The following is a 24,545-nucleotide window of genomic DNA, read 5'->3' as shown; positions in this document are numbered from 1 at the left end:
TTTTTCTCTATCTCTAGCCTTTTCTTGCACTCATGTATGTAGTGCCCTGGTTTCCTGCAATAGTGATGCTTACCCTTCTTTTTAGGCTTATCACCTTCTTTCTCTGCATCCACCATGCGAAGAAGCTTTACCTTTGCCTTTCTGATTGGCAACAGCTTAGTCACCAACTCGCATATTAGATCTATTTTAGGCTTATCACCTTCTTTCTCTGCATCCTTACCTAAGGATTCTGATTTTGGCTTATAGCCACCATGCGAAGAAGCTTTACCTTTGCCTTTCTGATTGGCAAAAGCTTAGTCACCAACTCGCATATTAGATCTATTTTGCCTAGACTGCTCTTCTTACAAGAGTACTAAAAGCAGCTCATAAAATGTAAGGGCATTTGGATTTCCCTTCATCATGAATCTAAGGGTAGAGGTAAAACTCTGATAAGAATTCGGCAATGCATTGAGAACTGTGGGCACGAATGTACTATCAGGATATATATCATCCACACTAGCAAGCTGCTCCTTAAAATCTTTGATCTTGGTCAAGAAGCTATCCATTAAGTCTCCCTCATTCATGTGCTCAAACTCTAACTATTTGCGTAGATATGCAACACGTGCTTCATTGCGCACCTGGTATAATGCAGCAAGTGCATCCCATGCCTGTTTTGAAGTCTTACATGACCGAATATGAGGAATAATGCTTTGCTTCACAGAAAGTGCAAGCAATGCATGTGCTTGTGCATCTCTTCCATCCCATCTCGTTTGAGCAGCAGTGGGAGGAGGTACTGGTGGTGCATGTGGAGGAGCCACATCTATATCAGATTCTACTTCAAATGTACCTGCAGCACTTGGTTACACTGGTAGTTATGAAACAGGACAAGTTTCACTACCAGTGACCACATTCCAAAGGCCTTTAGCAACCAGTACATGCCTCATCATATACTACCACAATGGGTAGTTAGTCCCATTAAGTTTGTCCTCAGCAGACATGTTGAATACATCACTACTACCAGCCATGACTTTCTACCAAATGCAAAATCTTTCAACACACTGGAAGTACTCAGTATTCACTGCAACCATGGATGGCTACCAATTCACTGAATCACCTGCACGAAGTGTAGGAAAAATAACACATAGTAGAGAATAGAGTGTTACTCGCAAAAGTATAATGGTCAATTTTGTTGAAGACACTGTAGATGTTGCTGCACACCAAATCTTTGTCGCTACAGAGCCCAAACACCCAAAATTGAATAGAACCAATCCAAAATGACGCATCTTAAGAACGTCTGTAGAAACCTTGTGGTGCCCAAAACGCGCCCGAATCACGTCGTAGACCTCGAAAATTACATATACTTCGTATACAAAACACTACATTATACACCTTCTTTCCCTAAGAGGGTATCTCAATTGGAGACAAAAAATTAGGGTCGTGAGAGGAGGGAGGCAAACTACTAGATCAAGTGTCAAGGAAGCTAGCTCTAATACCAATTGTTAGAATTAGGGTTAGGGTTTTAACAATGCACACACACAAGATAGAGAAGCTTGAGAGTACACAAACTCACTAGTATAGAATAAACAAATGTGTGCCAGATACAAAAGATAAGTACACACCCCAAAATGAATAGATAAGAGGGTGTACATACGCACGGGGAAAAAACCTCCTAGTAAGGGAAAAATTCCTTGACGCTCCTAAGTGTGTTCACACACATCACTACCATATAATGCTATAGTACTTTGCCCATGTGTAGTGGTTTTACCTATCCATTCCCTTCAAAGAAGAGCCACCCACGGTGCTAAATCCCAAAGAAAGTTGTACTTTCGTGGCACCATAGAGCAACCCTAAGGCTCAAAAAGATCACCGATCCCCCCGCAACACTCATGTGCGCCATGCCAACACCAATTCACCTCTATTGTGCGTTGGAACTAGAAAGACAAAGCTCAATCAAGCATGCTAGCAAAGCCTATAGTAGTGACGTCAAGGCTTTCGTTGTGGATGTAAGCGACTCTTCATCTTCGCTCAGTGAGGTCACACAATAAGCTAAAACTTCAAAACCCTGTTGTATATCTATAGTAACATAGCAGTTCCTATAAAATATACATCTGGTAAGCTGAAAACTTAAAAACTATTGTACATACGTAATGTATCACTTTCTATAAATTGTACATACACATATACCCGAGAATGATAATTATAAAACACTTGAAACCCAAAACAAAACTAAAAATGATCAAAAATTAAAAACGGGTACATGCGCCTACGAGCAGCATAAAGTACACTCACCCACATGTGCATATACATATACATGCATGCACACTCAACTTCCCCTCTAAAGACTACCCCCATTAGGCCTTTTTAATTTTTTCTACGTCTTAGACTCTTTAGACCTTTTAATTTTTCTCCCTCTTAGACCCTGTAAAGTTTCTCCCCCTTAGACTCTTTTAATTTTTCTCCCCCTTAGGCCCTTTAAATTTCCTCCTCCTAAGTTTTCAGAACACCCCTTTCCTTGGAGAAAATTTCCACACGCATACACACATAAAGCGACCAAAACTTTTAAAAAAATAAAAAATAAAAAAACGCTATCCTACATCATACAAGGCTCACGTGCATCACCTAGACTCACATGTGCCACCTTATTACCCAAAAATAGTGACATGGCATCATGTAAGCTCACGACTGCCATATCATCATGTGTGTCATGTGATTACCTAAAAAAGAAATCTTGAAAAAAAAACCATGTCATTATGTAGGCTCATGTGTGCCACATCATCATCAAAACAAATATTTGGAAAAAGAAGTGTAACATTATCACATAGGCTCACGTGTTCCATGTCATCAAAAAAATCTTTCAAAAAAGTGCCACATTCTCATGTAGGCTCGCATGTGCCATGTCATCAAAAAAATAAAAACTATTTAAAAAACAAAACAAAACCCAAACAAACTTAAATTATTGTTACTATTATTGATTTTAAAAAATAAAAATATTAGAAAGAGGGGAGAGAGAGAGAGAGAGAGAGAGAGAGAGGGAGTGTGGGTGCAAGAGGGCACATGAAAACCTCCCCCAATGAGAAGAGAATCGGGAAGAGAACCTAAACAAGGAGAAGAGCCAACAACACAAACGAAGCCCAAGAAAAGCCCAAGATGCAACTGAGCTTAGCCTCTCCCTCCACATGTGATGCAAAACATGCCATAACCATGCTAATCAAACATAGTAGATATGCCTAGGTCAATGCAAAGTTATATCCCATGCTTAGCATTATTCGATGACAAGCCACACATCGCTCGCATTTTACCAACGTATACTATGATGGGTGTCGTTAATTCTTTCATTCTCATGGTGGATAATCCCATCTCTCACACCCGCCCTGTCGACCATCCTTGCTACACATAAACACTCAATTCTCTATCTTAAACCATATGTAAGGGTCAACGAAAGCAGACAAATAAGTGTCGAAGAAAGCTGACAAATAAGAAAGCGGTGTGTTGGAGTTTTCACGTGAAGGAGTTTCTACACAGGCCCACCTTTTGTTCAATGCCCATGCGCACAACACCTGCAATATACACACGGGCTCTGCATCTAGTAGACACATCAATAGGCACTTATATCTCAAGCACCTGCATTAATCCTCCTGTATTTCTTTAAGAATGTAAGCATAATGATGTACTATAAATTTCTTTAACAATGTAAGCATAATGACGGACTATATATCCATCATATCTCAACTTGTCAATAGGGTATCTAACCCTCATATACGTGCACCCCCTAGTTCTCCTACACCAGGAATGCTAAGCTCGTCATCAAGGCTCTACTCGGAGCCATTAGAGTCACCATCCACATAAGAGTGACCTGCTAATAGATCAGGCATAAAAGCTTAATGGAATATATATCCATCATATCTTAACTTGTCAATAGGGTATCCCCACCCCTGGTTCTCTTGCACTAGGAATGCTAAGCTCCTCATCAAGACTCTACTCGGAGCTATTAGAGTCACCATCCTTCCCTTAGTGACCTACTTAGAGATCAGACAGCATAAAAGGTTGATCTATCTTTTCCTTCCCTTTGTGTGATACATGCGTACCTACATCTGTCCTCAACCTACTTGACTATGGACTAACACCAGATCCACTACAAGCCAGGTCCAATACTAAGTACCTATGAGATTACTACTCTACATGTGGGGCAGCATCATTACTTCTTACATTTGCTGATGGTGCATACTTACTACCCATCTCATCAAAGGCAACATCTCTACTTACTTGCATCTTACGAGTGGAAGCATTATAACATCTATAATGTTTTTGCTCCAAATTATAACCAATGAAGATGAATTTCTGTGCCTTTGGATCCAACTTTATTCTCACTTCATCGGGAACATGCACATATGCAATACACCCAAACATTTTCAAGTGATACACATCTAGTTTTATGCCTGTAAACTTGTGTTCAGGCCTCATACCATGAACAGCTATAGTGGAGGTCTAGTTCATAATGTAAATAGTAGCTGCTACTTTTGCCCAAAAATAATTTGGCATATTCTTTTCAAACAACAAGACATGTACTACAATGTGCCTATTTTTCTTTTCTATAAGACCATCCTATTTGCGGAATGTGCATGCATGTAAAATATCTCTTGATTCCATGTGCTACAATGTGCCTATGTTTCTTTTCTATAACACCATTCTATTTGTGAAATGTATCTGCACGTAAACTATCTCTTGATTACTTGATTTCTTAATAAATCACTAACTTATTGAAAAGATACTCTCCCCCACCATTTGATCTTAGGTATTTTATTTATATCTTTTTCCTTCTCGGCCAAGGCTTTAAATTTTTTTAAGTGACAAAACACCTCCATCATGAAATAAACCCACACTTTCCTAGTGTCAATGAATGTAACATAATACCGGCAGCCTACAATTGTTATAGTCTTCGTTAGTTCCCATACAATCCGAATGTATAACATCCGATAGCCTTGTAATAGCATGCTTTTCATGCAAGACTCAAAATGATTAGTCTACTTACCAAGTTGGCATGCTTCACATACTTTATGCATACCATCAACCTTAAACTTTAGCAAACTTGCAACAATATTTTGAACCTACATAGACTTCAGCCCCACCACGTTGTATATTCACATGACCAATGTGCTTGTGCCATATGTCAATATCTGTAATGATATTGTCACATGCACAAACATGGATGTTTTCATCTCAAGCATGTTAACATCAAAGTGAGCATCCTGCCATTTATGTTACCCTTTGCAACCAAGCATTGTACTGATTTTTGAAGCCTTTCACAAAACATCCTTGAGGATTGAACCTCACTTGCAGACACTGCTCAACCATCTAGCTAACAAAAACAAGATTTTTATAATATTTAGAACATGAAGTACATTTTTCAAGTACTTTATTTTGCCATCCTGCATAGATAATGGCACTTTACCAACATGCACTTGTGATGAACTCTTCAGAGAGCCAAGGGCGCGAAACACAACCGATTTGAATTGAAACACGTAAAATTTCTGCTAAAACAAAGTTCACTCCACACAATACGGTCTTCTTCCTTCACCCAGAAGGATTCCTCAATCTAAGATAGTGACTTCCCTATCTGCCTGTAGCTCTCACAACTACTAAAGGTGCTGCTCCAAAATCAAAGAGGGAAAGAGATGAAAATACTCTTACCCGTGTTACCGCTTCCTTGCTTGCCTTATTCTTACCTCTTTAGCTCTCACACGAACTGGAGCTCTAATACCATAAAGAGAATGCCTAGAAGAGGAAGAGCATGAGTTCCTTACAAGCAAACAACACACAAGAGAGAGAGAGAGAGAGAGAGAGAGAGAGAGAGAGATGGATGGTTGAATTTTCTTCTATCTTCTTCTCTTCTTTACAACCATAAACTAAAGAGATAAGAGTATGAGTTGGCACTATAACTATAGTTATCCATACTGTAGTAATCCAAATATGGCTATCACACAACATGTCGTCCACTAGCAATAGGCATATCAGTCCTAATCTCACCAACTGTGCCAATGGCATAAGTGTCGAAGCTATCACCAAGGCAGGTTATCAATGTCTGCATCACTAGTTGAGCTCGATATCTCAACATCATGCACATCAACTACATAATTCAATACAAGTGACTAGTTTTCATACTAGGTTAGCCAAACTTCAAAATGGTATGCCCTCTATTACTAGTCATCACAACTATGTACACGGAGTCCATAGACTTTTCCTATAGGGTAAGACTGTTTTATATGTTCCAACATCGTCTTACAAAAGATAACTGCATGTTCGGGTGAGATAGAGAAGCAGCTTACAATAGGTCAGTGGGTGAAACCATGTTAACCAACATAGTGGTTAACATTAACAAACCCCCCTTCCTAATGGTGCACTTCCTCATGCACCTAAGCCGATGGTGAAGTTATTGCCAAGGATGAAGTTGTGGATGGTCCAAGATATGCCATGAAGTTGGCGGGCCAAGGTGAACTGGCATGGTTCGGGACTAGCCCTACATCCATAGTCGAATGCATGGCATATTAGTGAGGAGCTTTGGGTAGCCTTGTGGTAGGCAGATTGTTGAGGTGGCATGAATAGGTGATGTAGAAGCTCTTCATGCAAGGCCTCCTTTTATGTAATGGTTAGGATCCTTTAAAATTAGGTATTTGGTAGTAGTCGACACCCTATAATTGGCAGAATGAGTGCCAAGACCACCATGGAATGATTTGCATGGGTAGATGGCGGTCTGAATCATCTTGGCACGTGAATTTGAAGCTTACACCCCCATCCATAGATATACCTAGAGCATTGTGGCATTGACAAGATTCGCATGTGCGTATATTTGTGTGTGCTGTGAGATGCGAGATATAAAAAAACATTGCCTTGGAGTCATTTTTGACAATAAGCAATACACAATCCTTCCCTTGTAATAGTTTATTTGTGAGCTCTCATCTTCTCTCTTCTTGTTTTCTTGTATGCTATTGAATCTTGCTTGCTTGATGGGTGCATGCTAGATAGGTTTGGTTGTAGATTGTGTTCTTGCATTAGCTTCCCTTTCATTCCCCACCTTTTACGAGAGAGAACCATCATGAAGGACCATCTCTTGTTGCCTCCATCTAGGCATGGAGAGCCCTCCCTTCACCCCTTTGGCAAAGGAGCTTTCCCACATAGAGATATCTTCCTTCAGCCCTTTGGCAAAGGAGCATTTCGGTGTGACAACGGATTGAGGATGCGATGGACGAGCGAGCATACCCACATAGGGGAGTTGCAGTTTGGGGCACTAAGGCAAGACCCAACAACACATGATTCAACGAGGGGGGTAAGGTACTTCTAAGTCTTTATCCGTACTATTTGTTTCCTTTCAACAAGTTTGCACCTGAAAACTCAAGGGCCTTTAACTTGGCTAGAGATGTTACAAAACTTTTGTTCTAAGACCAATAAAATTTAACCTCTTAAGTCCTTAAATTTTTTTAAAGTGAAAGTTAAAGTTCTATCATGGCTTTAAGAATCTCCATGCAAGAAGGATTTGGAACATGAATGGATTTAAAAATTTTAGGATGAAGAGACAACCAGCCTTTGTGAGGAAGTGAAAAACTAATTCAAGAGGAGAAATTGTTGTTGAGAAAAAACCTACCAAGCTTTTGTTGTACAAAGGGTTGCTTGTGCCAGCCTTTGTGAAGGAAGTGAAAGACTAATTCAAAAGGAGAAACCTACCATAGGGTTTCTTGTGCAACGTGCGATTCTTCAAAATACTTTTTAGACATTAAAAATACTTCCTTAAAAATGTGCAAGCTCCTCATTAAATTACTTTCTTAAAAACACCAATGACACATGCAAGTTCCTTATTAAATTGCTCTCTTAAAAGCACCAAGCACGTGCAAGCTTCTATTACATTATTTTCTTAAAGCCACAAATAGCACATGCAAGCTCCTCAATAAAGTACACCATTACTAGTATGAGTTTGTCATAGATGTTGCCTATGCAAGTGGTAATTTGAACGTTTTCTCAAAGTATATCATAAGTGGTTAATTGAACATTTAGAAGCTTTCATCGACTTAGAGCTTTAAAGACTCAATATTAGCATGTTGGATTTAGATGACAAAAAATCTTATCCATTTTGGATTGCAAAGAACTTGAAGGTATGTAAGGATAATAATATGATTAATGCAAGTGCATTAATACCATACGATTGTCGTTAATAAATTAATGTTAAAATATATTTGAAGTAAACAAAGGAGGAAAGGGAGAAGGGAAGAGGTAACTCATCGTTTTGCTTATTTGTGAGCACCATGTGGAGTATCAATTCCTATGTTCTTTTATAATGGTGTTCTAGGTCTAGCACATAGGAATTGATACTCCACATGTGCCAGACCTAGAACACCATTATAAATGGGGGGGAAGGTAAATCTTTCACCAAACCAAAAATCTGAGAAAAATAGGCATATTTTTTCATAAAACTACATATTTTTACGTTTTTTTACATGTTCAATTCCTTTTATTGAAGATCCCAAACTCCAATTGGCCATAGGGCACACCTTTCCCAAACACGCAATGGCCAAGTTGCTTAATTCATCACTAGCCAACAACCCCAAACCCCCCTGGCCCCTCCTTTTCCCCTTCCCCTTCTTCAAAACATCCACTACAAGGTGCCTTGGCCGCCTTCAAGTGATATCCCCTTCACAAAACTTACTTGGAAGGTCTTCTTCTTTTTTTTTGCTATGATTTACTTCACACACCCTTTACCACCCATTGGTGGAGTGGAGGAGAAGGGAGAGCAAATTTGAACTTGCGCTCCTCCGAAGAGAGCCCAGAGCTATAGACGGTGAGCTATTGTACCCACTCCCTTGGATGGTCACAATTTCAAAGTTCAGTGGTTGAAGCTCATTACAACCTTTACTTTTCAAAATTGCCCCTAAAGCTTGTGGCAATGAATGTGACTCCATCATTCATGTTTCCACAATGGCTTACTAACGTTACCCTCATAAAATTGGTCAAGCTTTGCAAGAAAATGTAATTATGCCAATTTTGACATAATTGTATACTTCACTCTTAGTTAATAGACAAGATTTAGACTTGCTAGCTTGGTTTGTGGAAAAGCGATGATTCCTTCCCAAGGCTTGGGAAGCATATTGTCACTGGGAAGCCCGACACGCCAACCGTTCTACCACCATGCAAAGACGACTTGGGCCATACGCAATGCAACGGGGCTCAACTCCATGCCTCGATCTAATGCTATTGGCGAGTCAAACTCAACCTGATGGTAGCCACACCCCAGAGGATGAATGTCTGTAAAGATCCCTAGAAATCTCCCTACTAATCATGTCATACATTCTTGATTGGCTTTGGTAATTATTTTTAATCCGTATCCCCTGTTTGAGTCTTGAATTTAGTATATTCTTTTGTACTAAACAAAAACCTCATCTTTGAAAAATGCAAAAAGTAAAGTTAGGTAAAGAAATTAACATCCATGCCTCCAAAAGTAGCTTTTTCTGTTGTGATTATTCCAAAAATCTAGTCTTTCTTCCCACTTTTTCTTATGATTAACACTCTTGATTTGATATCGAAAAAATACTTTTAGTTTTATAAAACTTCAGAGTTCTTTACCTACAATCAACTTCACATCATTGCTCTTAGCAAGCAAATTATGAACTACAAATATGGGGTCCAAAATTCATAAACTAAATACAATGCTCCAGGCCTACCTGAGAGCAACCAATGCAGCACCCTTAGAAACCACTAGTCGTGCAAGGGATGATGATTTCTGGTGGGCATAAAATCACTTCTACACAACCGTCGGTCAACATTTCGAAGCACTGGAGAGAGATAAGTACGTGAAGTCCAACATAGGCTCTACAAAATTATGTTTTAGCATAGAAAAGTTAAAGCATTATTTGCAAGAGTATGCGGAATAGGAATTGTCGAGAAAACAGTGAGTAGCACTTTAATATAATGATGATTGAAGTGAAGTGACAAGAGTGCTTTCTTCTCAAAATACAATTACCAAACTAGAAATTGACCCCAACTGCAGTGTGATTGAACCAAAGAAAAGCAGCACTTTCCAGCAAAAGGCAGCAGGCCATATCCCCATAGATGGACGGATCAAGCCATGGCATATTTTTGGGTCCAGCTTCTTGCGGTAGCTTCGTACTTGGCTCTGTCAGTCTTGTACATATGAGCTATTTCAGGAACAAGTGGATCATCTGGGTTCGGATCGGTAAGCAGAGAGCAAATGGAGAGAAGAACCTGCAATACCCAGCAAATTAATGCACCTCTGAACAGAATTGATCAATAAGAAGAGATTGATTTGAGGTACAGCACATTACCTCGATGTACATACCCGTGAGCATACCCATAAATATAAGCAAACTGCTGAGAATATATTCCTACCTTTGAGATTGTCAAAGCAGGACTCCATTGCTCTTTCAAAATGTCCAAGCAAATGCTTCCATTGCTGTTTATGTTTGGATGAAAAACCTTGGTACGAAATGCCACCTGCAAATACGACACAAGTCCTACTGGCCTTAAAACCTTACTATATCAATAAAAGGATACAGAACACATTCAGAAGTAGGGCATGTAAGAAGCTGTATCCTTTCTTTTAAGATCATGATTGTTTTATTGATACTTTTTGTTGTGTAGAATGTCACTAATCGCCTTCTAGAGCGTGGTGACCATGACGGGTAGGGTCTAAACCACTGGCCCATGAGAATGGGGAAAATTCTGCATGGACGTGTGCAGGACGACAGGTTTTGCAGCCCAAATCAACCCATCCACAGTCAGCAGCAACACCAAAGGTACGGTAGTAGGGATGTGTGGTTTCTCTACTTTCTAGTGCAGAGAATTTGGTTGCCAGAGATTAACTTATAGCTGAGGTGCTGGGCTCAGTTTTCTACATGGGTGATCGAGGAGGGTCCACTAGCCAGTGGAGCCCACAAAAGCCACTATTATTGGCATTGTAACTTGGCTTTTGAGATGTTTAATTGGTGTATCCTTGTATGAAGAGGTGTGATGAAGGCCTGGTGAACTGATCATCTATAAGTGTTACGCTCAACATTTCTTCGGTTCCAAGTCACAATGCCCAGTTTTGAGATTTCTGTTTTGAGGTTGTTAGGTTTTGTTTCAAAACGTTTTGCCACTAAAGAAGAAACCACAAGGTTTCAAAAAATAAATTAACTAGTTGATTAATCAGAACATAAACAAAACATAGTGTGTGTGCCTGTGCCTGTGTGTGTGTGTGTGTGTGTGTGAAAGAGAGAGAGAGAGAGAGAGAGAGAGAGAGAGATTTTAACAGTGTTGTGTGTATTTGTGTGTGTGTGTGTGTGTGTGTGTGTGTGTGTGTGATATAGTGTGCGCGTCTGTGTGCGTGCGCATGTGTGTGTGTGAGAGAGAGGGAGATATTGTCTTCTTCTTGGACTACATGTCGGCCCTGCAGCCCTCCCCAGCACTCTCACATCACCCCTTGGAGGATAATCCTCCCTTGGGACCGTTGCCCGAGAAACTATCTGGTTCACAAGACTGCCATCCCCTCTGGCTTTGTGGAACACCACCAACAAGCCTCCTGGCAGCTCTTCCCGTTCCTGTGTTCCTTGCCTTGGGCTTCGTACCCATGTACTTTCTTGTACCTTGAAACTGTACACCATCATATGGGACTGAATCAGTGTTTAGCTTTGCTGAGCTTGATGCTCTGATACCAATGTAACACGCGGAAGCTTTGGAAGTCTTCTTTCAGCCCTAAACACCATCTAGAACATGCTGATGCAAAAACACAGACAGAAGGGAGAGTAGAGACAGAGAGAGAGCTGGAAATTCAGTATATTTCATATAGTACAAAAAGGTACTCTAGTCTACAGCCCTAGGCTGCCTTGCTAAAAAGGTGAACATCACCCAAAACAGTCCCTAACTTGGACACATTCCTTAAAGGAATGAATGATTACAACAATGAGCATGTGCCTCCTTTTATAGCCCTTTGGACTCCTTGGAGTGCTGGCCGATCAGCAGTCGGCCAGCCGACACGTTATATAAATCATAAAATGCTGCGCCTGCAGCCGCCTTGCCATGTCATGATGCTCCTTTAGCCACCTTGGTCTCTGGTACAGCCGACGCCTCCTGTAAGCAGCCGACAGTACCCCTTCATGCAGCCGACAGCATCTTGGTCCTCCTCCAAGTCAAACTTGCCACCTCAGCACCTTATGCTCCATCTTCTCATTCTACTGCTCTTTTTCTGGTTGCCCCTTCTGGACTAGCTCCAGAGAATGTCCATGGCATTTTATGCACATGACATCCCCCTCTACTAAACTTGATGACGGGATTCCAACCTGTTCTTGGATGATTGTCATCATCCCACTCTATTCCCGGAGTCCCTCTGTCATCCATCCAACTCTGGCAACCCTTTTCATTGAAAACCCGGCCCGGTCTCAAAAACAACTCTGATTCTGAATAATATCTATGCATCTGTTCCATCCGGTCCCCGATCCATCCTTGCCTTGACTCTAAACATTGTCTTGGTCTTCATTCCTGAGAAATGAGTCTGGCACTCTCACATCACCCCTTGGAGGATAATCCTCCCTTGGGACCGTTGCCGGAGAACCTATCTGGCTCACAGGACTGCCATCCCCTGTGGCTTTGTGGAACACCACCAACAAACCTCCTGGGAGCTCTTCCCATTCCTGTGTTCCTTGCCTTGGGCTTCGCACCCGTGTACTTTCCTGTACCTTGAACCTGTACACCATCATATGGGACTGAATCAGTGTTTAGCTTTGCTGAGCCTGATGCTCTGATACCAATGTAACACGCGGAAGCTCTGGGAGTCTTCTTTCAGCCCTAAACACCATCTAGAACATGCTGATGCAAAAATGCAGACAGAAGGGAGAGTAGAGACAGAGAGATAGCTGAAAATTTAGTATATTTCATATGGTACAAAAAGGTACTCTAGTCTACAGCCCTAGGCTGCCTTGCTAGAAAGGTGAACATCACCCAAAACAGTCCCTAACTTGGACCTATTCCTTAAAGGAATGAATGATTACAACAATGAGCATGTGCCCCCTTTTAGAGCCCTTTGGACTCCTTGGAGTGTTGGCCGATCAACAGTCGGCCAGCCGACTAGTTATATAAATCATAAAATGCTGCGCCTGCAACCGCCTTGCCATGTCATGATGCTCCTTCAGCCGCCTTGGTCTCTGGTACAGCCGACGCCTCCTGTAAGGAGCCGATAGTGGCCCTTCATGCAGCCGACAGCATCCTGGTCCTCCTCCAAGTCCAAACTTGCCAGCTCAGCACCTTATGCTCCATCTTCTGGTTCTACTAGCTCCAGAGAATGTCCATGGCATTTTATGCACATGACACTTTCCGCCTCGGTGACATGCATGAATGGAGACACCTCCAAAAGAACTTTCCAAAACTTTTGTACATATGCATTTACCGATTCCCTCTCATTTTGCTTCACCCAATCCCACTTCATTGTTATCTCATTCAATGCATTGGGAGGCAAGAATTGAGCATAGAACCTCTCCTTGAACTCTTCCCATGATCTAACAGGATTTGGTGAGAGCTTCTCCGTGAGCCACCAATGGGCAGCAGTGCCTTTCATGAACATGCTTACATGTCGGATCATGGATTTCTGAGTGAAATCCTCATCACTGAAAGCAATATCAAACTAGGCAATAAAAGCAAGTGCCTTTGATGCATCATATTCCCCATGATATGTGTCAAACTTCATAGATTTGTCTCTAGCTTTGAAGTCACGAGACTTTGATGCATGAGCCTGCATCTCAACATGTTTTCCCCCATGTTTATCCATTGGGACAGCCCTTGTGATGACTGGCATCATTTTTGGACCAAAAGGTGATGCATAAGGCATAGATACATGTGCCCTATAAGCATGAGGCATGACTGGCTCCTCAACATGCATTGATACATTTTCAGCCATAGCTTTGTTGGTCATGTCCACTCCCAGCTAGTTCAGGTGTGAACCCATCTTACTCACGGGCACTTTTTCCCTGTGACTGGACACAGGTTTTTTCCCCATGTGAACACACTTATGTGTGTTGGGCACTTTGCCCTAGGCCTTTTAGTACTCACTTGTACTTTCATTTCATATCATTATTGAGTACATCTTTTCCAACACTCTCACGTTTCTCTGTGCTTGAGGTTGTGTGTGTGTGTGTGTGTGTGTGTGTGTGCAAGCTAGCTTCCCTCCTACCCAACATTGGTATCAGAGCCTGGTTAGGGTTAGGGTTAGGGTTACACCCTGTTGCTCCCAAACATTAGGGTTAGGGTTTGCCCCTTGCAGCCTATTGCTCACTTTAGACACCACACACTCTCTCTCTAGATCTGCGTGTACTCTCTGCTCCGTATAGGTGTGCCCACGACCGTACACCCTCTGTGTGCGCTGTCGCCACCGCTCAGATCTGCGCCACCATGTGTGCGCCGCCGCCGCCGCCGTCAACTGTACGAGCGTCGCTCTGCGCCGTCGTGGTCGGCTGTACGAGTGCCGCCCGTCGCACTCGCTGCCCTGTGCCGCCCTGTACCAGATCCGTCGTCGTCGACTATACGAGCGCCGCCCATCGATTGTACCAGTGCTGACCACTGACCTGTGCCGCGCAATCGTGCAAGCGCTGCCGCCGTTGTACTACGCCGCCCTGCCCTCGCCTATTGTACCTGTTGCTCGAGTGTAGCCGCCTGACTGTACCTGCCCGACCTGTACCTACCCAACATTGGTTGTACCTTCCCGATCTATACCTACCCAACATCTCCACCCACCAGCACGCTACAAAATTTGGGACATTTGAAGTTTTTCGAAAATTTCAGCCCACAGGTTCACAGATTTACAGGTTTGTGGGATTTGGCAATTTTTGACCTGAAATTTTCACCATTGAGCCTGCAATTGCAACATTGGCACACATTGGCATTGATTTCAGCAGATTTGGTGCATAATTGCACTAGAAATTTGGAGATTTTGCAGAAATTGACTCGATTTTGCAGAAATTGTCTTAATTTTGCAGAAATTGGCACTATTTGCATGCAATTTTTGGGTATTGCAAGCACATTTGGTTGGCATTGGGGCATTTCCCCCAAATTTTTGGGTATTGCAGGCACATTTGGTTGGCATTGGGGCATTTCCCCCAAATTTTTGGATATTGCAGGCACATTTGGTTGGCATTGGGGCATTTCCCCCAAATTTTTGGGTATTACAAGCACATTTGGTTGGCATTGGGGCATTTCCTCCAAATTTTTGGGTATTACACGCACATTCGGTTGGTATTGGGGCATTTCTCCCAATTTTTGGGTATAACAGGCACATTTGGTTGGCATTGGGGCATTTCCCCCAATTTTTGGGCATTGCAGCACTCGGTACAGGTGACAATCGCATTAGCAAATTTACAAGTGCAGATCCGGTTCAGATGTGGTCTAATTGGTTGCCTAAAAATTAGGGCTTTTCTACATTGAGCCCATTTTTGGAGCATTCGTCCAATTTACATTTGATCTGCCAGGATTTGAGCACTTGCAGCTCTTACAGGTGTCAGCTGATTGTGTTTTTCACGGCACATGTATACATTTGTGGTTTGCTGCAGTATATGTATGCCATTGTGGACACTTTGACAGATTTGCATCATCGTGCAGTACACTTGCAGTTTTGGGACATGCATATGTATTTCTCCTAGTGAAGGAGTTCCCTTTCAGTCCATTGGTTATCCTGCTATTTATCTCCTGTATTCTTACGGTTTTGCTGGACATTGCATACTCGTGGTGACTTGTGACAGATTTGTTGTCCTATCATGGCCAACAGTAATAATGACCTCTTTGGAATGCTATCTCAAGAGGACAAGCTTAATGTGGACAACTACCCTATGTGGGCTTATATGATGCGTCATGTTTTGGTTGCCAAAAATGTATGGTTGTATGTGGATGGCACTAAGGAGCGTCCTCTTGCAGCTGCTCCAGCGGAAGGTGAAATGATTCCCGCTCATCCTCCTGCAGGTCCACCTCCTCGTCTTCCTCCTACTTAGCAGCAGCGTACTTGGGATGCTAGGGATGCTCACGCCCATGCATTGATTGCTCTCTCGTGCCGCAGGCATATCATTCCGCACATTCGATCTTGCACCACTGCAAAGGGTGCTTGGGATACCTTGGCGGCCTTGTATTTAGGTCGCAATGAGGCTCGTGTAGCTTACCTTCAAGGCAAGCTTGAGCCTGCTGACCGCATGCTTGAAGGTGACTCTATCGATCAGTACCTTACGCATGTGAAGGACCTACGAGAGCAGCTCATTAACATTGATGAGGTTTTGACAGATAGCTATCTTGTTCAGACAGTTTTGCGCAACTTGCCTGACTCTTGTTCAAACATTTGGCACCACTTTGCAGTTGTTGGCTGGCAATGCACCTAATGCGGTCACTTTTGACAACCTTGTGACTCTCTTGCTCAGTGAAGAGCAATCTCGTTCCAACAGGAACAACATGATGTCTGTTGAGTCAGCAATGGCTGCTCCTTTTCGTGGGAATAGATCTGGGCCTAAACCTAGCCCATCGAATCCTCCCAAGACAGAGGACAAGCCTGAAAAGAAAAAGAGCTGTAACTATTGCAGGAAAACAAGGCACACCATAGAGGAATGCAAGAAGCGTATTGAGAGTGAAAAAAAGAAGAAGCTGGCATCTTCTTCCACAGGTGCAGATCAAGCCAATTTGGCTACACATGTGTCAGCCTTGACACTTACATCTTCATTGCTTGCAGAGATATCTTCTGATGCCATTGCTTTTGATGACTATGCTTTATAGTCTGTACTCCATGGTATGCATTGTCTGGCAGATGCATTTCAGGGGGGGATTCTACTTGCCCACATGCAGTTAGTGATGCCTCATGATCACTTATGCTTGTTGACCCTTATGCTGGTCTATGCTAGACACTTTCTCTTATGTGATGTCTACTGGAGATGCCTTTTATGTTGTTTTCCCTTGCAGCGGGATTATTTCTACAATGTTGACATTGTCACTTTCTCACATGTGATGTTTACTGGGAGTGCCTTTTACACACTTGGCCAATGTTGGCTTGCTCTCATGGTTTTGACATGTCACATGTATATTATTCATTGTGGGATTATGCATCTTCACATTTGCCATACATGCCACTGATCATGGCATCGCTGAGAGTTTACCTATCCTCTCATAGCATTGGCATCATGATGCCCGCCTCGAGCCCCCACTTTTTCTCCCCATTTTCAGCTTTTCCCATTGCTGAATTTTTACTTTTATCAGCCCTAACATTGCTGATTTTTCCTCATCGGATCCTCCATTGATGAGTTTCACTTTTGTAGCTTACATTGCATGTCTCACAGGCATGACTTCTGGATCCTATTGCCTTTACACATGCATATATCTGCTACCTCTTCTTATGCTTATCACTGGTGCAGTTACAGAGCATTGATGTGGATTACATGCAGTTCAGCTTGGCATTTGGTACTTGCCTTCAGGGGGGTATTATGCGATGCCTCTTGATTTGATGCAGTTGATGTCCACATGATCTTTGCCATGCATTTCTAGTGATGCATTTTTGTACGACTGTGCTCTAGCATTAGCACTATGACATTGGGGATTCTCCTTTTTCCTGTCATAGAGTGCTTGCTTTTTCCATTGGCACTGCAGTTCACTTACTGTGGAGCATAGTGCAGGGCAGCATTCACAGCTTTATCACCCTGCTGCTACCCGTTCACACCATTCACTTGAGGGGGGTTTGTTGGTCATGTCCACTCCCGGCTAGTTCAGGTGTGAACCCAGCTTACTCACGAGCACTTTTTCCCTGTGACTGGACACATGATTTTTTTCCCCGTGTGAACACACTTATGTGTGTTGGGCACTTTACCCTAGGCCTTTTAGTACTCACTTGTACTTTCATTTCATATCATTATTGAGTACATCTTTTCCAGCACTCACGTTTCTCTGTGCTTGAGGTTGTGGTTGTGTGTGTGTGTGTGTGTGTGTGTGTGTGTGTGTGCAGGCTAGCTTCCCTCCTACCCAACAAGCTTCTCCCTCACGAGCACACTCGAAGGCATGAGTGGCATGAGATATACGCGGAATACCTGCACCAACAGAAAATTACAGCCCATGTTGCATGTGTTGTGCATACACATTTTCAGCCGGCAATGGCATTTGACATACATTTTGACCGCTGCCATAAACATTATCCTTCACGGGCTACATAAGGTATTCCTGCATGGCGTGAAGTCACTGATTGTTCCTCCCATAGCATGGAGATTCATCCTCTTAGACATGTGGGATGGTTGCCTTTTCTGCATAGGCATCCTCGGTACGAGCTAAGTATGCACGTGATGCATCCCTCAGTTGCATGTGCAACTCTTGAGCAATCATTGCCATTGCATGATCCATATAAGATTCAGCTTTCTTGGCCTTCAAACGGTCATGTACCAATGGATCCTTGCGGCAGTAGAGATTCAATTCTTCTTGTTGTGCATGGAGAAGAGCCTGCATACGAGTAAGTTCAGTCCTCAAGACTATGGACTCTTCTTTCTGCATCTTCTCTTTGCCACGGGACGGCTGTCCCACATATTCATGTTCCCTATTGTGCACCACATGAGTTTGCTCATCCTGTAAAGCATTGGAAGCATGCATGTCATTGTCCCTACCTCTTGTGTTAGCATCTCCAACATTCATTGTATGGCTGTCCATAATGTTCTAAGTGCTACTATTCACAGTGATCATCTCTCACGATAGAAGTGAAAGAGAACCGTATGCTCTGATACCAATGTAACTTGGTTGAACACAATGCTAATCAATACACTTAAATACCCCAAGATTTAATGGACACTTTCTCAAATACAAGAAGTAGATTGCTGAATTCACAAGAGACACATAATGAGCCGGAACGGCCGACCCCTCCCTCAGATAAAGTATATTGATCTTGGGAAATCAAGTACATAGTGTCATGGGCATTTCTGACCACATTCCCATACCAATGCATATGAATACAGTATTGCAAACAAGTGGTTGTCAATGTAGACTTGCAACCCAAACTACCTTCTCAAGTGCCCATGTTCCCTACCATCTGCTCTCTATTGTTCCACCAACACATGGTAGCAACAATCTGCAAGAGAGCACGTAGGACAAGAGAACACTACACAAGGTATGTGATCTTGTAATCCGGTTCCTCCCTCCTGCTACTTGCTCCCATATTTAAGCATAAAAGCTTACCAATAGCAAGTAGAGTCGATGACAGCGGAAGTCTTCGCGATGGAAGTCCTTGGAGTGTTGAGATCTTCGATTTGTCGCCTTTCTTCGCGACAAAAGTCTTCAAGAGGATGAAGGGAACCTTGGAAAAACTTCCCCTATGGTTCAACTTGAGAAAGGAGGACTAAAACTAGGGTTTTCAGCAAAAAGACCAGAAATTACAGCAATAAAGAGAGCTGTTTTGCTGAATTTCAGTCATTGGGAGTGTGTAGGAGAGTGATTAGCATCCGGAAACACTCTAGGAAGCTTGAAAATCACCTTAGCAAGCTTGGAAATGGAGTTGGGGAGGAGAATGTGCAGAAAATGCAGCCCAACAGCCCTAATGAAGGAGGTGCCAATCTCTAGAGAGAGGAAGAGGAGTGAGGTGGTGAGTTGTCGAGTGTAGGTGGCAGGCAAGTTCTTTGTGGAGCAAGCTAGAGTGGACAGATGGCTGGTTACTCCCTTTGTACAAAGGGGATAAGGTCTGGGCGGTGGACATTGGGTTATGTCCACCTCGGGACATCAGTGTGTGTGAACACCGGGCTGGTCATAATTTATAAGTGAGTTTTGGTTGCCCAAAACTTAATGAAGTGTGTACACACTCACTTATAAATTAGTGCTAACTCCTAGGGCCAAGTTTATGACCAATACTTCCCACCTGTCACATGCCACATAACCATGTCAGTAGACAGTTTCACACGCACGGTTCGTGGGCGGGCGTCCCCTTACTTGGAACTATACATTGGTCAAGCAAGCATGAAAACAGCATGCAATTTCAATTGCAAGCAAGCACATAAAGATGCTATGCAATGCAGCATTGGTATGGACAATCCCCGTTCATGAGACTATACCAAAATAGACGTACTCCAGGCAAGTACACGAGATACCATACCCAATGGAACACCAATCCACCAAGCATTTCCGGGCATGTACACAGAGGCACAAGTCCCAACGGAAAGCCAAGTCCACAATATCACATGAGTGGCGTCAATCCCCGGCATAAACAACTACCATGGACACCAGTCCAATGTACATACATGATAAGAAAGTATGGGTAGACCAATTGGGTGGCCAAATGGTGACATCCCCTCTCTCTCTCTCTCTCTCTCTCTCTACCAAGGGGTAACTTTACCCGTTCTAGTCGTTTCTACAAGTTTAGTAAATTTAGTAAATATTACTTTCTCGAAACCTCGCAATTTCCAATGAAAAAATCTAACAGGACTGAATTGATGCAACCAATCCTATGAAGAGCTGTCCGTAATACCAGGCTTCTTTTATTTAGACAGGTTCAAAGGACTCCTACACTCAAGCCGTTCTAGAAGAGCTATGACATTACCCCATTGATTCAAAAGTGATTTTGGCACAAACTTTGGCACTCATACAGAAGGAGCCAAATCTCCCACTTCTTATGGTTATTTACACTGTGGCCTCCCCATTAATCAATGGAGGGCTATTTTTGAAGCAAACCTTGCCTACCCCAGATGCCCGGTAGCTTCTGAGACAGTGCAACATTACATATGGGGTTGTAGAGCTGCTTAGAGGACTCAGTCTGGTCCACAAATATATTTTGAGGACAAGGATCTAGACACCGCCATAATGCTATGCAGAAGTGCAGCCCAACGCTGCATGCTATTGGATATCCCTCATACATAGTATAGACCAACTCTGCAAACCATTGATACTACTTGGGAGCTCATTGCCAGCACCACAGCTTGGTAAATTTGGAGGGCCAGATGCACAGAGACTAATGAGGGCATTCAGATATACAACACTCGGTGAATTTGTACTGTATGGGGAGATATTATTCACTCTTATGGCTACATGGACTCGTATACAGGGACCATCCAGATTTACGCAAGTAAAGCGCACTGTCTTAATGAGGGAGTGGGATCAAGGGATCTTTTTCTCATCGACCCCCATAGGACTCTCTTGGCTCCTTTGTGCCCCACATTGGATGAGATCGCCCTACATTTTGGGATGAGGTTTTTTTTTGTTCCAGCTTCCAGCTGTGATTTTGTATTGTCTATTCATACTTAATAGAAGTCTCTTTTCTGCGCAAAAAAAAAAAAAAAAAAAAAAAAAGGAACCTCGTGGTTTCTAAGTCGAGAGACCAAAACTTTCGAAACAAAACCCCAAAAACCTCAAAACAAAACAAAAAACCTTGAAACGTTACTTGTGACTATGGATTACAATATGCTCAGTGCTCATCCAAAAGGTATCTAGCTGTGCACTCTGTGCAGCGTGGCCACGTGGCACCCTACTGCAACGGGTGCACATGACAACAAACATAAATTGATTTAACTTCATAATTGCATGTTTTGCATTACTATATGCAAACTTTGCATACGGGAGATAGTCTTCCAAACCAAATTGTGTCCTTCTAGCATCTTATTAACCCACCCTGTTTGACCATCACATTCAGAATGATCTCAACAACCTCGTGTTCAGCTGCGTATTCAATTTCTTCAACACCTCCTGCCCAACCAAAAAAGTGGATATCTGTGATGCGTTCCTGCTATCCGAAATTCGCAGCTTGCGCATGGTCCTTGAATTGGCCACAAGCAAGCCTACTACCTAAAATCTTGCAAATGAGGGTGAGGGCCTCAAACAGGTCAACTGATGTAGAAAGGAGTTGGAGGTCCTAAATGGAGAAAGGTGGTGTTGATCGGGGGATTTGGAGTGGCTTCCATGGAGTCCTGCAGGGGGGAAGGACCAGAAGCTGTCAATACACCCTTAAAAAGCACAGCCAACCAAAAGCAAAAAGGGAAACAGAAGGACAAGCAGGAGAAAAGGGGAGAAAAGGGAAAGGAAGGCAGGGGAGGAATTTGCAAAGAAGGAATGGGGGAGCAGAATCAAAAAAGAGCAGGGGGACAAAGCTCCCAGCTGAGGGGCATGGGCAGGCTGAGAAGGTGGCCCTCATACCACTTAAGTGGGAGCTCAAACAGACAGCACCCAGGAAGTGCAAGGCAGATAAGCCAGCTGGGCTAAACGAAGGGAGGAGAAACAGCAGGAAGCAGCAGGGGAGTAGGCTTCAGCACATGGGGGGAGGAGAGCACAAAGGTGCACGTGCGCACACAATGACGTGAATGTATAGTAAACATGGCACACATCTGCAAGCGTGAATGTATAGTAAACATGGCACACACATCTGCAAGCTGACACATGGGACTGATACGGACCCAAGTATCAAGTGAGATTCCTCTGCACCACATAAATTTCACAAGATGCTAATCAAAAACATCATTTCAAAATTGTGAATGCCAATGGTTGTCATAAAGCGGCTTCCTTGGAGGTGTTTCGTAGAATCAGAGAGGACACTGCCACAAAGGGTTTACACAAATGAGGTACATCTAAATCTCAAAGAATAAAGGCATGGGTGAAGCTGCAGAACAAACCTCTAATTTCAACAAAAACATCAGTACTAGAGGAGGCATTTTATTGCACTGATTGTCAGCAAAGTTGAATTGTATTAAGGGAAAAAGAAAATACAGTCTGCTCCAGTCTTTTTCAGTTGCTTGAACTTACTTTTGGGGGCTTAAAAGGGTAATCTGGAGGAAAGTGAATGTTGACCAAGAACACCCCTCCTGTATAAGGACTATCAGATGGGCCCATAATAGTGGCTTGCCAATGGAACATATCCTCCGCAACAGGCCCTGCAAAGAAAGCCAGTATATCAATGTACCCAAAAAAAAAAAAGGGCAGCAGTAAAGACTTCACTTTTGCAACAACTCTACTTGGCAGGGTTCCAAAAGCTCATTGGAGAGATTAAAAAAAGGAAGTGAGTGGTGGTGGTGGGGTGTACGTGTGTGTTTTTGCCCCCGGGGGGAGGGGGGGGATGGTTGAGGATTTGATTTAACTGTACCCTCCAGACTCGATCATGAAGACTACAATGTTCACAGTGAAAATGTTAGATGAAATGCTTCACCCCTTAATTCAAGTACATGAAAGGACTTGAATTAAGGAGTGAAGTCCACACCATCAAACAAAGCCTTTCTTTCACCCCACACCATCAAACAAAGGCTTAGCAACCTTGAAGATCTTTCATCTCTTTTCTTTGACTGTAAGTAACTTTGATAATAATTACAAAGTAATGTTTTTCCCACCCCTTCAGTGAAGGGAAATTGCATCAAGAAGTCCGAGGACGCTTCAGTATTAAGGCCGTCTCATCTCAACCAACTCTACATTTAGACTTTACTTGCATCAGCAGGGCATAGGCTCAAAGCTTCTAGTTATACGGTTGTTCTCCAACAGGGTTATAAACCTCTTTACAAGGCAGCTCCTCTCTTACGAAATTGTAGAAATGAGCAGTCATCTGGCACTCACAGGAAGACATGGTGGGCCCAGCCTTACATTTCACAAGACAATTACCCTTGAACAGAACACATATAGTGAGAGAAACCTTTGGTCTGCCTTATAATGTTTCTTTTTATGAAAGAAAATGAGGCAACCCCATCAAATGGTGTGGCCTTACATTTCACAAAAAGGATGAAGATAAAATTACCCTTGAACAGAACGCATTTTATAAAAATAATGGACAATTCTATGGATGTAAACGAAAATCTCTCAGTTTCAAGCCTTTTTGCTGGGTAAAAGAAAATAAGACCTTTTTGGGCAGATGGGTGTTTTGCATTGCCTCAAGCCTCAATCCTATCGTTCAAATGTGAGAATGTTTTTGCTTTGCTGTGAACCCACAAGGCACTCTAGCTCATACGAGATGGAAGGATGGAGACAGGCCTACCTGCGCTGCACGATGTTGGGGGGTCCTTCTGCAGATCTTTGAGCTCCTTCAAGATCCTCTTGGACGCCATGTTTGGCGCAGAGCCTCGAGAGTTCGGAAGAGTTGCGGATCGGCTCCTCTCAAGTAGTTGCAGCAGGACCAGCAGAGACCAAACAAACAGCTTTTACCCCCCCGAACAGTGGGTCAAATAATACACACAGACCCACAAGCACTCCGCCCATTTCCTTTCATACTTAACAGCCCACGTCCGCGAGAGTCCGAGAGAGAGAGAGAACTTACACGTGCAAACAAAGAGGAAAAGTCTCACCTCCCTAGTGGAACAAAGCCTAAAGATCTTGGTCCTCCCTTGCAATGCCATGTGATCTCCGAGCCTCCACTCTAAAAATTGTGGGAGACTCAAATCTATTGATCACAATCATGATATGTGTCAATATGCACCCAAAACATTTTTTTCCTGTGATTAATTAATTTGTTGGTGTGTACAAACCTTGGGTTGAGCGCACCAAAATTTTGTTATGTTTATTAAGGTTTTTTGTAAGGTCAAAAATGGAAATGGTGTTTGGTCCACATGCTTTCAATTTTTGCTTTCTTTCTATCTATGTTAGCCTCCATT

At 42.8% G+C, this 24,545-nt stretch overlaps 1 protein-coding gene across 1 annotated transcript; it reads right to left on the bottom strand.

Moving 5' to 3' along the window:
* Window positions 1-9,827: 9,827 nt before the first annotated feature.
* Window positions 9,828-24,164, bottom strand: LOC147619682 (ubiquitin-conjugating enzyme E2 28-like). Its single transcript, XM_086773376.1, has 4 exons — window positions 23,933-24,164; window positions 22,720-22,847; window positions 10,369-10,473; window positions 9,828-10,224 (listed from the first exon to the last, which is right to left on the bottom strand). The coding sequence occupies exons 1-4, from the start codon at window positions 24,000-24,002 to the stop codon at window positions 10,081-10,083; spliced, it is 447 nt and encodes a 148-aa protein (XP_086629502.1). The 5' UTR covers window positions 24,003-24,164; the 3' UTR covers window positions 9,828-10,080.
* Between the last annotated feature and the right edge of the window lie 381 nt (window positions 24,165-24,545).

This window comes from Cibotium barometz, chromosome 33 (genome assembly GCF_041138505.1).
Source record: "Cibotium barometz isolate CiBa-2024 chromosome 33, ASM4113850v1, whole genome shotgun sequence".
Taxonomy (NCBI): Eukaryota; Viridiplantae; Streptophyta; class Polypodiopsida; order Cyatheales; family Cibotiaceae; genus Cibotium; species Cibotium barometz.
The sequence above is the reverse complement of the archived record's forward strand: the minus strand, read 5'-3'. Positions and strand labels throughout refer to the sequence as shown.